The sequence below is a fragment of the Poecilia reticulata genome, chromosome 15 (assembly GCF_904066995.2).
Source record: "Poecilia reticulata chromosome 15, P_reticulata-male-v2, whole genome shotgun sequence".
In the NCBI taxonomy this organism is placed as follows: Eukaryota; Metazoa; Chordata; class Actinopteri; order Cyprinodontiformes; family Poeciliidae; genus Poecilia; species Poecilia reticulata.
The window spans coordinates 17,062,780-17,077,751 of NC_088844.1; the positions used below are offsets into that span (position 1 = coordinate 17,062,780).

Genomic DNA, 14,972 nt, shown 5'->3' on the forward strand with positions numbered 1-14,972 from the left:
GGAATAGACCTGAACCAGAAGATCTGAGTTGTCCAGACGATTGATATAATAACATCAGGTCTTTAATGTATTTTGATTCTAAGCCATTCAGTGATTTATAAACTAACACAAGTATTTTAAAGTCTGTTTTTTTGAAATATAGGGAATCAATGTATGAATTTTTGAACTGGGTTGATGTGCTCTGCTTTTGTAGTTGTAGTGAGAACACAAGCAGAGAAAATGTTAGTTTGTAGGCAATGTCGTACCTCAAGATATAAAAAAAATGTTTTGTCTTTCAAGGTTATTCTGTATCTGTGTTTATCTGTGTTTAGAGATTTGAGGATCTTGACTCATAAGAAGGACAAAATGTAATCATTTTCTGTGTAATTTTTCTCTCTTAAGTTGGCCTGTATTTTCCTGTTTACTTGGTTTGATGTCATCAGAAAACACTTCTGTCATTTTTTTTCTAGAGCAGGACCTTTAAGTAATAGTAAAAATCAAGCAGATTTGTCACTTTGTCATAAGTTTAATTCTAAGCAAGTCAAGAAGTGAAGGTTTTCTGTTTTAAAATTGCAAAATGCCTTTCAGAGGACCTAGAAAGACTTTAGCATGCCAGGGTGAAGAAAAAAAAAACACTGAATGAATAACCCTTCCTGCTGCACTTCATTAAAAAGAGACATGCTGGGTTGGAAAAAAGTGGGAATCACCGCATGAACTAGAATGTTTGCTTATATTCTTTCAATAATCCTAGACCAGATTTTACAAGAAGTATGGCACAATTAGCTAACCTGGAGAAGAAAACATCTACTTATTTCAGTCTTTTTTCAATTATTTGCTCACATCACATTAAAAATAAGAACATATTTATGGAAGCAATAAAACAGTGCGGTCATTTATTGCCATGCCTTGCAAAAGTAATCATTGTTTCAATCAACTTTTTCACATTTTTCATGTTACAACCACAAAATTTAATGTCTTTTTATTGCAATTTAATGGATTCAACCAAACTGGAACATTAAATGATACCTTTCTTTCAGCATTGTTTACAATTATAAAAACTCATGTGTTCTCAAGTATTCAACCTTCCTCTGCGCGCTCGTTTTTTGAGATATAATTTCTGCTACAATGTTTCAGAAATTAAACATCTTGTACATAGTTGGGTTGTTTTTTGTCGTTCCTGAGATGCCAGTCTGAGTTTTATTCAGAAACAAAACCATTGTAGAACAAAAATAACTTTACATTTAAATATACGGCAGGTATAAATGATTTTAATGTAGTTTTATCTCCACCCATATTTCTATAAACTCTACTCAGATTCCCTGTCCCTGTGGACAAAAAAGATCCCCAACTGAACAATTTGAAGCAGTTATCCATTAATGGTTTCTCCGATGTCTTTAAAATATGTTTAAAACCCTTCAGAATAAGTCTGTCTTTGCCAGGATGGTGACTTTAGGTGCTGTACAGTTGGACCATACACTCTTTCCATTTTCTGACGATAGATTAAAGACAGTTTAATGAAATTTCCACCACTTGGGATTCTGTTTCGTACCCTAACTAGGTTTCAAACTCTCCACAACTTTATCCTTGTCTGTAATGTTCTTTTGACTTCATGATTCTGTTTATCTAATGTTCTCAAAAAAAACTTCACTCCCCTTTAAAATAGTTGTTTTTATACTGAGATTAAATTGTGAATTGGTTTCTCTATATTTCATTTAGGAGCATCTAATATATATTTTTTAAAACAGTCTTTTAGTTTTTGTTTTTGCAGTGAATGTTTTGTTCCTTGTTGCTTATTTGCCCACTGTCTGGTAAGCAGTTTTTGTCTATTCCAAACTGTTGACACGGGTTGGGAATTGAACCTGGAAGTTTAGATATTTGAAATAACACTTCTTCAGCAGTGGTATGTGTATTACCCTAAAAGCAGCAGTGTTGGCCTGTCCCCTCGGTCCACGCTGACAAACCTCAGCAGCTACATGATAGATTGCCATGAAGCTTTTTACAAACACGTACAATCCCCAGAGGTTGAATCCTAGTGTTGGTTCCATTACTTTTCCTCCAACAGTGCCATGAGGTTGACATTTGTGGTTTTAGACTAACATATACTTCAATCAAACACTTAACTACACCCAGGCCCTCCAAGCACATATACAGTCAGCTCTCTTACCTACAGGGGTTGCTTCATGGTGAGAGATTTCTAACAGCCGAACGTGTGAGACCTGGCAGCTAGCTGTGAAAATATGAGTGAGCAAAGCAAAGGAGACAAATTTACCCTTTTGCAGGAGAGTCGCTGTTTAGATGCCCCTGAGCAAAGCACATAATGTTAGCCTAACTGTTCCAGCTGTGGTTATTAGCAGCAAAAACGTCTGTGTGAAGCAACCCTCTCACTGTTAAGCCTTACCTTAATAAGAGGTGCACTAAAATGGACCATAGCCTTAAACATATAATTCTTATTTTGTTTATTACGTGAATCACAGCTCAAATTACACGTTTCTGAATGTGAACTGGATCCATTTGTCTGGTAAAGCACTTTGAAATGAGATTGTTGTAAATTGGTGCTATAAAAATATATTGAATTGAATTAGATTGAAATGAATCACAAAAAATAATCACTTTTACCATTCGCTGTGGTTTTAAGTTTTAAAAAAAAGAACAAAATTACACAAAGCCCTGAGTTGCTTTACTTCTTGTAGACACGCTGCATCTTGGAGAGCTTTCACTTTTTTATTGCAGATGCACTATTAAAGAGATGGTAAAGAGTTGTGGCTTTTTAACTCACAGAGAGGCTGTAAATTTCCTGGTGGTGTTCCTTTGGGGGTGGGGTGGGGGTGGGGGGGGGGGAATATATCCTTTTGTTGTTGGGTGATGATTCATTAAGCTGGTAATAAGCCTCAGCTGCACAGTGGTACACAAGAGAACAGATCCTCCTCTCTGCGTATCCACTTCCCTAGTCACGTCAGGTGGATATTTCCTGATACAACTTTCAAGTAGATTGTTCACGATTGGTGAAGTGACCTAATTAAGTGGTCGCTTTACCACAGCAGGTAATTATAGTTTGTTTTTTTTTTACTTGCTGCTGTTGGTTGTTTATTGTTTAGCCCATTAGCTGAGCTTTACAGATGGCTACTCTTCCTGAGCCCCATCATTAAAAACACATCATACAATAAAAATCATTAAAATATATTACAGGTGATAAAATTAGCATAAAAAAAAAAATTCCCTTCTCACCCTCCGCGAGTGGTTTCTTACATCCTCTGAGCTCGGGTCCTCTACCAGAGGCCTGGGAGCTTGAGGGTTCTGCGCAGTATCTTGCATGTGCCTAGAACTGCACATTTCTGGACTGAGATGTCTGATGTTGTTCCTGGGATCTGTTTTAGCCACTGCTCCAGTTTGGGGGTGACTGCCCCGAGGGCCCCGATGACCACAGGCACCACTGTGGTCTTCACCTTCCAGGTCTTTTCTAGTTCCGCCCTGAGGCCCTGGTATTTATCCAGTTTCTCGTGCTCCTTTTTCCTGATGTTGTAATCACTTGGTATTGCTACATCCACCACAACGGCTTTCCTCTGTTGTTTATCCACCACCACAATGTCCGGTTGGTTCGCTATTACCATCCTGTCTGTCTGGATCTGGAAGTCCCACAGGATCTTAGCTCGGTCGTTTTCCACCACCTTTGGGGGTGTTTCCCACTTCGATCTCGGGGCTTCCAGTCCATATTCTGTTCTGCACAGATGTTCCTGTACACTATGCCCGCCACTTGGTTATGTCGTTCCATGTATGCTTTCCCTGCCAGCATCTTGCACCCTGCTGTTATGTGCTGGACTGTCTCAGGGGCCTCCTTGCACAACCTACAGCTTGGGTCTTGTCTGGTGTGGTAAATCTGAGTCTCTATTGCTCGGGTGTTTAGGGCCTGTTCCTTTGCAGCCAGGATGAAAGCCTCTGTGCTGTCCTTGAGTCCAGCTTTTTCCAGCCATTGGTAGGATTTCCTGATATCAGCCACTTCAGTTATTTGTCGGTGGTACATCCCATGTAGGGGCTTGTCCTCCCATGACGGTACCTCCAGCACCTCGTCCTCTGTTCCCCATTGCCTGAGACATTCGCTGAGCACATCGTCCGTTGAGGCTTTGTCCTTGATGTATTTATGTATCTTGGATGTTTCATCGTGGACAGTGGCTCTCACACTCACTAGTCCTCTGCCTCCTTCCTTACGGCTTGTATACAGTCTCAGGGTGCTGGATTTGGGGTGGAACCCTCCATGCATGGTTAGTAGCTTCCGAGTCTTAACATCCATGGCCTTTATCCATGGCCAGCTAATTATTCCGGCAGGGTATCTGATTACTGGTAAGGCATAGCTGTTTATTGCACGGATCTTGTTCTTGCCATTGAGCTGGCTTCTCAGGACTTGCCTTATTCGTTGGAGGTATTTGGCTGTGGCTCCTTTCCTTGTGACCTCATCGAGGTTGCCATTTGCTTGTGGTATTCCCAGGTACTTGTAACTGTCCTCAATGTCTGCTATTGTTCCTCCTGGGACTGAGACCCCTTCTGTGTGGCCGACCTTCCCTCTCTTTGTGACCATCCGACCACACATGTCTAGTCCGAATGACATCCCAATGTCAGTGCTGTAGATCCTGGTGGTGTGGATCAGTGAGTCGATGTCTCGCTCGCTCTTAGCGTACAGCTTGATGTCATCCATGTAGAGGAGGTGACTGATTGTGGCCCCATTCTTGAGTCGGTATCCATAGCCAGTCTTGTTGATGATTTGGCTGAGGGGGTTCAGGCATATGCAGAACAGCAGTGGGGACAGAGCATCTCCTTGGTATATGTAACATTTGATGGACACTTGTGCAAGTGTTTTGTAGTTGGCTTCAAGGGTGGTTTTCCACAGCCCCATCGAGTTTGCAATGAAGGTTCTTAGAGTCCTATTGATGTTGTACATCTCTAAGCATTCAATGATCCAAGTGTGTGGCATTGAGTCATAGGCTTTTTCTTGTAATCAATCCAAACATCCACATCATCTCCATATATATATATATATATATATATATATATATATATATATATATATATATATATATATATATATATATATATATATATATCGTAATTAATTACAGTTAAGACAATTGCTTACCTGTAGATAGAGCTTTTATTATCTGATGTGGAGGGTGTTCTAACATCACATTGGAGCTAAACAGTCTTTACAATTATTCAACCTTGGTACATGTTTTAACAGGTGCTGGTGTAACATACTGCTACCATTAGTTTTATACACTTCATTTCAGCTTTGAAAACAAATCAGGGCAAAAACATTGACGGAGAGAAACATTGACTTAATTATATTTAAACCACTTTGCAACTAATTTGGCTGTATGATTTGAGTCATTGTTTGTAAGACCCATTTGTACCCACGCTTTGACTTCTTGACTGATGCTTTTGAGAACCTGATTCAATATTTCCACATCATCTTATTTTCCACTGCCACACATCTTGTAACGCATGCCAGTCCTACAAACCTCACACAACATGGTGCTGCCATCCCTGTACTTCACAGTTAGGATGATGTTCTCAGGCTTTCAAGCTTTCATGTTTTTCCTGCAAATGAAATAATTATTATCATCCCCAGTCACTTGACATATCTTCAAAACTCAATGTTTTTTTGTTGTTGTGTTCATTTGCAAGCATAATAGTTCTTCAAAGAAAGTAAAAATAAGAAACTGTAATAAAAAACACTTCCAGCTGATCCAATAAAGGAAAATTTCAGTCTGATTTCATTTAAGGTAGTGAGAAAATTGTTTTCTTTTTATACATTGTAAGAGGATGTTCTGGTTTCAACTATGCTTCCATTTTTGGCTCTATTTTTTCTTCCATCCCTGTTTGATTGTATTGTATCTGTTCCTGTGCCATATTTGTGTTTTAAGACAGCACTGGATTGTCAGTGATCCACTTTTGATGGCACTTTGGAGAGAGTTGTGTAAAACAAGCTGACCAAGTGGATTTTTGTCTGTAAACATTCAGATACAGTGGTGTGTAATTTTAGTGAATACCAACCAGTAGAGCAGCACCACACAAAGATCTTTCTAAATGCTGCAGAAACAAAGGATGTGTCTTTGGTTCTCCTTCTACTGCCGCACTCAATAAACCTGCAATGATTTTGTCATTTCTAGTTTTAAACACCTAGTCAAATGTTTTATGTCCTTTTTTTAATGCTATTTACTGACAACCTTAAGTGTTAAGCTAAAACATGTCATCTTGAAATCTTAAAAACCAGTCACTTTTTTTGCTTTGTTCACATGTATGATGGGAAAAAATTTTTTTCTCTGTAATCTGGCCTGAAGAATTATTGTGAGCGCTCTGGAAAGATGAAAGGATAGCCAAATAACTGGTATGACTTAATCCCTGCATTGTTTACAGTTTGAGGCCAGGAGCTTGGGGCCTTTCCAGTGCTATGAGGAAAATTTCAATGAGTCTAAGCTCGGATTGCAACACTGCCTCACCCTGCACGAACTAAATGCAGCTCTGTTCAAATTACTTTCACTCACCTGTTTGTCATTTCCACAGATTTTCCATGACAGGTTTTGTAGACATTTGACAAGATTTTATTGTCTTGTTGTCTTTTTACTTTGGCATTTAGGTTGAAATAGTTTCCCAGACCCTAATTAAATTTTTTTTATTGGGGGAGGGGGGAGGGGGGTAATTAAAACATTATACTGCTGAAATGAACTGAAACAAAAATCGAAACACACTTTGGCTTTTGGTGAATTGGACAAATGAAAAAGACAATTAGAAATATATTTATAGCAAATTCCCATTGCTTTGCAATCTCACTTTTTCATATTCTGAATGCAATTTGAATTGCATTCAAATTTGATATAACAGATGAACAGAGTTGTGGATATTTATGAAGGAAAGAAAAAGCTTATGGATTGAAATAGGAAGAAAAGCTGCTTAACCTGGCAGTGATGCAGGAGTCTCCACCTGATCTGTGGATCTTTGCAACTTTTCCAGAATTACCACAGGCTTCTTGATTAATGCTTCCCTGATCTGTCTACTTAGGTAGAGAGACACTTCTTGACAGGAAGTTTAGTTTAGCCAAGCTTTTTCCATTTTTGTTATATGGTTTGACTCAAAATAAAAATAAGCAGACTCCGTTGAATAATTCACTTGACTTGTAAAAGCATCTACACTGGAATCTATTTAAAGTTAACTGAGTAAATTTGATTTTGTAAAAATCCACTGCACACTTGTAACATTTTTGTGATAAATGTTGAAAACCATACAGCTTTTTCTTTACTTCTACTTATCCACTCCTATGTGTTGGTCTGTAAAATCCCAGCATAATGCATTGGTATGAAGCTGTAATGTTACACAATGTGAAAAAACTTTAATGCATTTTATAGGCACTGTGTGCCGGTGTATCTTTATGGTAACTGAAACACGAACTACAGACTGTGCGTATGGCTCTCTTATTTTCTTTCTTTGAACTTTTGAAAGAGATTTTGGAATAGCTTTTGGTCTGCCCGCAGGGAAATCTTACACAGATCTTTGACTTCAACTATCAACAAAATCCACTCTCATCATGGTCTTTTAACATCATTTTTCATTTTCCTTTTTTCTTACGTCTTTATCTGTTTGCATACGAGATCACCACAGATGTCTTTCCGCATTGTTCATTCAGCAAAAATCCAGCACTTCCAGTTTCTCCGCAGATGCAGTCCAGCGTTTTGACACAGAGCTGGACTGTCAAAGTGCTGCGGCAAAATTGACCGTGTCAGTTATGTCAGTGTCTGTTTATAGCAGTGAAGCTAACTGACATGTTACCATAACAACTTTAGGCCAATGAAAGTGAGACTTCTTAGATTAGATTTTAAAGTGCTGCATCTGTGAGGTTGTGTAGTCTGTGCAGTTAAAACGTCACTGGTCAACCTTGTGAAATTTGTTTTTATGCCATGCTACACCAAACATGAAGAGCCAGCTAGAGAAATAAGCAGATTATGTTGCAGCCCTCAGGCCCCCTGCTGTGCCGGGGGACCTGCAGTATGCTTAAAACTGTGGACTGGCTGACTGATTACGAAGGGCAAGAACTGCCACAATTCAATACAGAAATCAATAAGTTATGTGTGTTTGTACATGTATATGTTAATTTAAATAATATTAGAAAATAAATTATCTAAACTCAATTCACCTGTTATTGAAAAGATTAAAAATGTTACTCTATCTCTTAAGATGTGATTTAGTTATTTCAGCATTTTATTGATGTTTCAATGGTTTCTGTGCATTATTATTACAAAATAATGTATGCAGTCGTGATAAATTTGATTGTACACCACTCGTCTGACATTAGCAGTGTTGTCCATACTAGGACAATTATATTTAGGAGCAATTTAACATATAATTAAATCATGAAGTGTTTTCTTAAATCCATCAGTGTGTAATTCAAATTAGAAATAAATATAGGGAAACAATTAAAGATAAAAGGATAATTAAATATGTCCAGGAATAAAAATTATTATTTTATAAACTGAAGTTTCTCCCAGCTAATTTCAGTGGGTGGGGCAAAAATGACTAACGTCATGGTTGATTTTAAGTGCCGGTTAACCAGTCAGTTTTGTTATTGTTAAATTTTATTATAAGGTATGCATCTATTTATTGTCTCTTGGTGGAAAATTCAGGACTAATTGCATTTATCTTAATTGTATTTGAATTAACAGACATATACATATTTAAGTAACATTTCTTACTTCGTTTATTGATTGCGACACCAGAAAGAAAAACACTGACACCTATGTAATACAATGTAAATGTATATATTGTATGAATGTGTTGACACAAAAAACATTCATTGTGAAAGTTAAGCTGACAGTCATTATTTGTTGCTACTTATCAAATAAAAAAATCTATCAAGTTTATCTGTGTAGCACAGTTCAGCAAAGTGCGTTACATCATGAAAACACAAAAATGCAAAGTTATTAACGCGTAATTAATTTGTGTTGCAAAGTTAACTTTTAAAATATGAAATAGTGTTTCCAGTGATTTTCTTTCATAGTTAAGTTTTTTTTAATTTTTTTTTTAAAATTAAATTCCAGATTAGTTTTGGCATCAAATTCTTCCATGGCAACAGTTTTGTTATATCAGATATCGATGCAAATCAATTATATCTTTAAGATATAATTAGTGAAATGTAAAATTTCTTACAAGAGTTTTTAACTCAGATATTTACTGATCATTAATCTTAAGTGACTGAGCAAAAGAGAAGTAAAGTAATCTTCCCTGACACTTTACAGCAGCCAGACCCACCGTGCTGTTTGACCAAGTGACATGCACGGTGTGAAAAGGTTTATATGGATACAAAATGTGCAAAAGACACATGAGAGGGATTGTGGTGGGTTTACCTGGATCCCTACATTAAATTTGCTCAGGGCCCGAGGCAACCCTGGGCCAGCTCTGCTAAATCACAATACCAAGTAATTTGTCTTTCTTGTTGTTAATTACGTTTGTTATAAACATATTTTTGATGACTTGAATTTTTCTGAATAAATGTTTATAATCAAAAAGCTGAAAATGTAACACAATTTGGTATGATAATTGTGGAAATGAAGAGGATTGACACCAGAACCATGTTAAATAATCAATGATGGATTTAATTTAATAGTTGAATAGTTTTTAGGGTAGTAAAAATAAGATTCAAAATGGATCCATTAGTTTCTAAGTGTGTTTCTTTGATCGTGTTTTTTCTGTTTCTCGTCCAGTTATTTCATGGATGGCAGAGTAAAAAAAGCAGAGGACTTCCTAAAGACTCGTCTTTTGGACACACTGACAGAACAGATTGCTAAAGTCACCAAGGTACTAATGTTTCCTTTAAAATCCTAAATAATTATGGTGGATTACATTTTCTTTGTACGTGCAGTGTAAAACTATGACGCACTTCATTTTTTGAAACCCAAAATTATACATCTGTATTTTATTTTATTTATCTTTTTTGCATTTTATGCAAAATATATTTTTCGTATGTTTCAAATATTCATGAATATTTTCTTTAGTCAAATTTTAATTTCTGTAAGTTAGATTTGCAGACCACGTCGAGGAGAAGATAATTCAATTTATTTATAAAACACCTTTTCCATTCCTTTGGAAAAGTTATTGTCAACATGAGCCTCTGTGCCAAATGTACTGATTTACAAAAGAGAAACAGCTCAGAGCCGGAGGGAAATGAAGCAACCATTCCCAGCACCAACATTCATAACAGAGGCAGGTTTTCCAATACGAATCTCAACCTGGCCCACATTTCAGCATCTAAGAGCTGGAAGGATAAATTATGTTCCTTGGCTTAATAGAATAGAATAGAATAGAATAGAATAGAATAGAATAGAATAGAATAGAATAGAATAGAATAATACACCCCTGGTGAATGTGTATAATGTTTTATTAATGTGCTTTAAAGTAAAAATCACTTGGTTTTATTATGCCGGTGATTCGTTTTTACAAGTCTCTCTTACTTAACTTTAACTTGTTCTTTTACTCTGAACATGGTTAACTTCTTCTTTCGGATAACTATTGATGCTTTGCGATTTTACAGTAAGACCTCCATCCAAAACCTTTGTTGTGTTGACCTGCATTTTGTCGGCTCTTTACAGGTTGTTAACACACACACTCCGGGGAAGAAGGTGTGGCTGGGTGGACTTGGACCAGCGTGGGCCGGCGGCATCAACAATCTCTCTGAGACGTACGCCGCAAGCTTTCTGTAAGTGGCCTGATACAAAAAATTCATTAATATTTAGATTTGATTTTATTTTCATTTAGTGCATTTTATTTTCCAACTCACTTCCTAATAGTCCTGCAATTTCCGCCCATTCCAGGTGGATGAACTCGCTGGGTGTGGCCGCTGTGCAGGGCATTGATGTGGTTTTGCGGCACTCGTTCTTTGACTATGGATACACACATCTTGTGGATCAGAACTTTAACCCTTTACCTGTAAGTTTGTTTCAGCTACACAAGGATTAAACATAATGCGTTTGGCCTTTCATCACAACAACAGCAGTTGACCAAGTTGATCCCAGCAGGCTCTGAAATGTTCCTGGGCAAAGCCCAGTACTTCGATAGCACCTCTGGCTCTTTCCCGTGGGAGCTATTAGCTGAGATGAAAGGCGTTTAGTGGCGATGAGTGGTCAGACGCGGGGGCAAAATGCCATGTAACCTAAGCCCTTTATCAGGAGCTCAGGACAGTGTCAGCGCTCCCCACTGCCTTCATCGTAACTGTGTGCCTCTCTGTGTGGGACAGGCGGCCGCTGAGAGATCTGGAACATGAGACTCTGATATGCAGGGAGTTAGTCAAATGGCCTGCAACACTGTGTGGAGCTGAGGCGAGTTTTACTGTGGTCCGGCCATACAGAAAGAAAAATATACTAAACGTCTACGGCAGGCGTCTTTGAAATGAGTCATTTTTACATTATAGGAAAAAACAAATCTATATTTATTTGCAAGCTATACAAAATATATCATCTTCAAATCTTAGCTTAAAAAATGATTTAAAAATCTGATGGATTGACAATCTTTGTCGACAATTTTTTTTTTTTTTTTTTTTTGCTTTAGTCCTTAAAATCTTTATTGGAAATACCAAAAATTCCTGTTAAATCTGTTAAATTTGACTTATGTTTGACAGCTCAAGCAGGAATCTGCTTGCTTTCCTCTAACTAAGATGTATCAATCAATCAAGATGGCCTCATTTTGCTTTGCTTCTTGTTTCCATTATTTTTCTGGGAATGCTGAGCTCCCGCTAGGATCACAATGCTTTTAACATTGCTGGATGTCTGATGGCTGTGCAAGCCTACCTGCTGAGAGAATTCACTGCAGGGCCAACCTGTCCTCTGCGGGGAAAATTTATGACTTGGCCCCTTCCCCTATAGGATGACTCCACCATTGGTAGATTCTACTCAGAGCCCCCAGCCCATTAAAGGACTGAACACCTTCATCTTTTTTCTACATTTTCCTCCCCGCTTTCTTTCTCTCTCTCTTTCTCTTTCTCTCCCTCTCTCTTTCTCTCTCTCTCTCCTCCTCCTCTTCTCTTGTTCACATCCTTCTGTCTCAATCATACTCCCTTTTCCTGTTTTCTTTGTTGTTTTTCCTCCTCGTGACCTGACTATCTGTCTCCAGAGGTGGGTGGTAAGGTCTTTTTGCAGAGTGATGATGATCTAAGATTCTAAGATATATTCCTTAAGGAGCAGACATCTGCTGTATCGGAGAACATATTGCTCCTGTATGAAAAGAGGGAAAAATATTGATTTTACAGTCAAAAGCAAGGAGGGAGGTTTATAAAAGTACTCCTATCTAATTTTAATTTAAAATGTCTGAAATGATTGTGAATGTAATTTTTAAAAAAAAGTATTTTAGAATGACGGCATTATTTAATGAAGGGAGAATCTAAAACATTATAAAGTCTGATAGCAAATGCCCACATGGCTCTGAAATAGTCTGTTTTTCTTTCAGCCATTAAATTAAGATGGACTTTCTCCCACCTCACCAAGGTTAGCAATACAAAGTGCAACAACTTTTACTTAATGATCGACATCATGTTCACGGCTTCAGCTGATATTACGTTGGTATCTGCAGCAAGGCTTTTCTTGTGTAGAGCTTTTGTTGCAGCTTTCGCTGTGCCTACGCTGTTGCTTTCTCTCAGCTTGGTTTAAATTGTGTTTTGACTGGATTGCTTCGTGCTGGCTGCTCCTGCGCTTAATGTTTGTCTTTCTGTCTATCTGCGACGGGAGAGTCTGGGGAAGACTGGGAGACGGCAGGCAGTTGGACAAGAAAACAGCCAAACAGGCAAAATGAAGATTCAGCACCATGGAAAATATTTCTCACAACAATATCTTAATCATGTTTAATCTATTACTGTTTTGTCTGACAATTGAGAGCAGCCATGTACTAAAATTATTCAATCTCCGGCTGTTTTTTTTTTTTTTTTTGGTTTTTTGTTGTTTTGTTTTGGGGTTTTTTTGTTGTTATTTTTGTGAATAAATTTTGAAAATAAAACGAAAGCAGAAAGTCTCCATTACACATGATGTAATTACGATAGATCATAGCTCTGACCGAGTATTCATCTATCAGTCCCTCTGGCCACTGTCAACAATATCCCGCTCTATACTGTGCTCTGCTTTTTCGATGCCTTGGCAGCAAATTAAGTTAAAGTCTGCGTGGAAAAAAGAAGCCCTTAAATGTTGCCATATGCAGGATTGCATGGGAACTTCCTGAGGAGCACATGTTGTTCTGAATCTCTTGAAGAGGTGTTGAGTCTGTGTAGTCTGTAGAGTGAGACGCAGTATGGTGAACTTCTTATTAAGGATAACGCGAAACAGCAATTTATGATGTACCACAATAGTGTGTAAAAATGTGGTATTTAAGGCATAGCTGTTGTTTGGGGTTAACTTTTCATGTTGACTCTTCACATGCAGATGCTTTTTAAAAGAAGTATTCATTGTCACTTTGCAAAAACCAAACCTTTCTACACGATTACCAGAATTTCCTGGTAACCTGCCTGTGTTACCAGGAAATTAAGGCAACATTTTTTATTTCTTATGGTAGAGTTCGGCAGTAGCATCTCATTTGTAAATAAAATCACAGTATAAAGATCCGCCAGTCAGAGTTCTTCAGATCTGGTAAAGTTTTGACTGGCCGACACTGATTTATCTGATTTAATTTTTTACTTTAAAAACTACAATAAAAGAGCTGAATTAAAACATTCTGTGAGGCTTCTTGTTGTGATTGGTCTCTAATTGTTTTAAAGAATCATTTTTATATTGTTATATTTAGTTTTAAAATAAACCAAAAATAATTACAGAGCTGATGCTTTAAACTAGCTTTAGTGTTATACAATTAGCACAATTAGCGTGGTCAGCTCATCTGGTATTAGAAAATCAGTATTTATCATTTAGAGAACATTAATTATTACCTTAATCGAGCTGTTTTTTCATCACTGTGCTTAGTCAGGCACTTTTCAATGATTGGAAAAATATTACATTTATACTTTTCTTTCAACTGGTGAGTCAAGCTGAAAGTTTTTTGATTCTAGTCACCAGCTGGTTTCTCTGTGCATCTCTATTAAAATAAAGAAACAGCGTTTACTATGATCTGATGCAACATATGCATGCAAGAAGCTCTGAAGACCCATAACATGTTCTAAAAGTAAAAGAAAAAGCAGATAAGCTTTACAATGAAAATGAGATTTCAATCTAAAACTTAAACTAGTGTTTCTAGTTACCTCAAAGCTGACAAAGTATTCTAGTAAGACAGCTTTGTTTTGAAAAGTCCTTGTGGTTGGTGGACGCATGCTTGTGTTTCTAAAATACTTTTTTGCAAAATAAAGCTAATTGTGTGCTTTTCTTTGGGTCTTACTGGCCTGGCTCCTACAGGACTACTGGTTTTCTCTGGTCTTCAAGCGTCTGGTTGGTCCGAGGGTTTTAGCTGTCCGGGTAGCTGGACTCCAGAGGAAGCCCCAGCCAGGGCGAGTCATTCGGGACAAGCTACGTATCTATGCCCACTGTACGAGCTACTACAAGTATGTACCAGAATTAATTTGCATCATGGCCTGACAGCTTTTTTTTGTTGTTTTAATTCTAAGACTAACCTTTTGCAAAAATACAGCAATGCGTTGGGAATGTCCTTGAAGCTTTAGAACAAAGCAGAGTTTTGCAGTTAAAACGACCCCCAATGTCACTGTGCAAATACCCGAGGCTTATTGTCTGGTGGGGAAGAACAAAATCTCCTTTTCGCCCATTTGGCGTCCCATAAATAAGCAGTTCGTGGACACCCGCTCTTTCACAGCTCGGAGCCTATAAAACTTAACGGGTATCACTTATCAGGTGTGTGGGTTCTGTCTCCCTGTCGTCAAAGAGCCGCTGAAAGGTGTGCTAAGCCTTCATCCCGTCTCGGATTGGCTGGAGGGGGATATTTGAGGGGGTGGGGGGAGGGACAATAAGGCCGTCTGTGCAGGGAGGAGATGAAGAGTGGCC

The 14,972-nt window shown here is 37.9% G+C and overlaps 1 protein-coding gene across 1 annotated transcript in view; it reads left to right on the forward strand.

Moving 5' to 3' along the window:
* The window catches only part of hpse2 (heparanase 2), a 74,949-nt gene that overhangs the window by 47,724 nt on the left and 12,253 nt on the right, over positions 1-14,972 (forward strand). The window contains exons 7-10 of the mRNA XM_008429643.3: positions 9,720-9,813; positions 10,605-10,711; positions 10,827-10,941; positions 14,373-14,518. Coding sequence (XP_008427865.2) covers positions 9,720-9,813; positions 10,605-10,711; positions 10,827-10,941; positions 14,373-14,518 — 462 coding nt within the window. The remainder of the gene's footprint in view (positions 1-9,719; positions 9,814-10,604; positions 10,712-10,826; positions 10,942-14,372; positions 14,519-14,972) is intronic.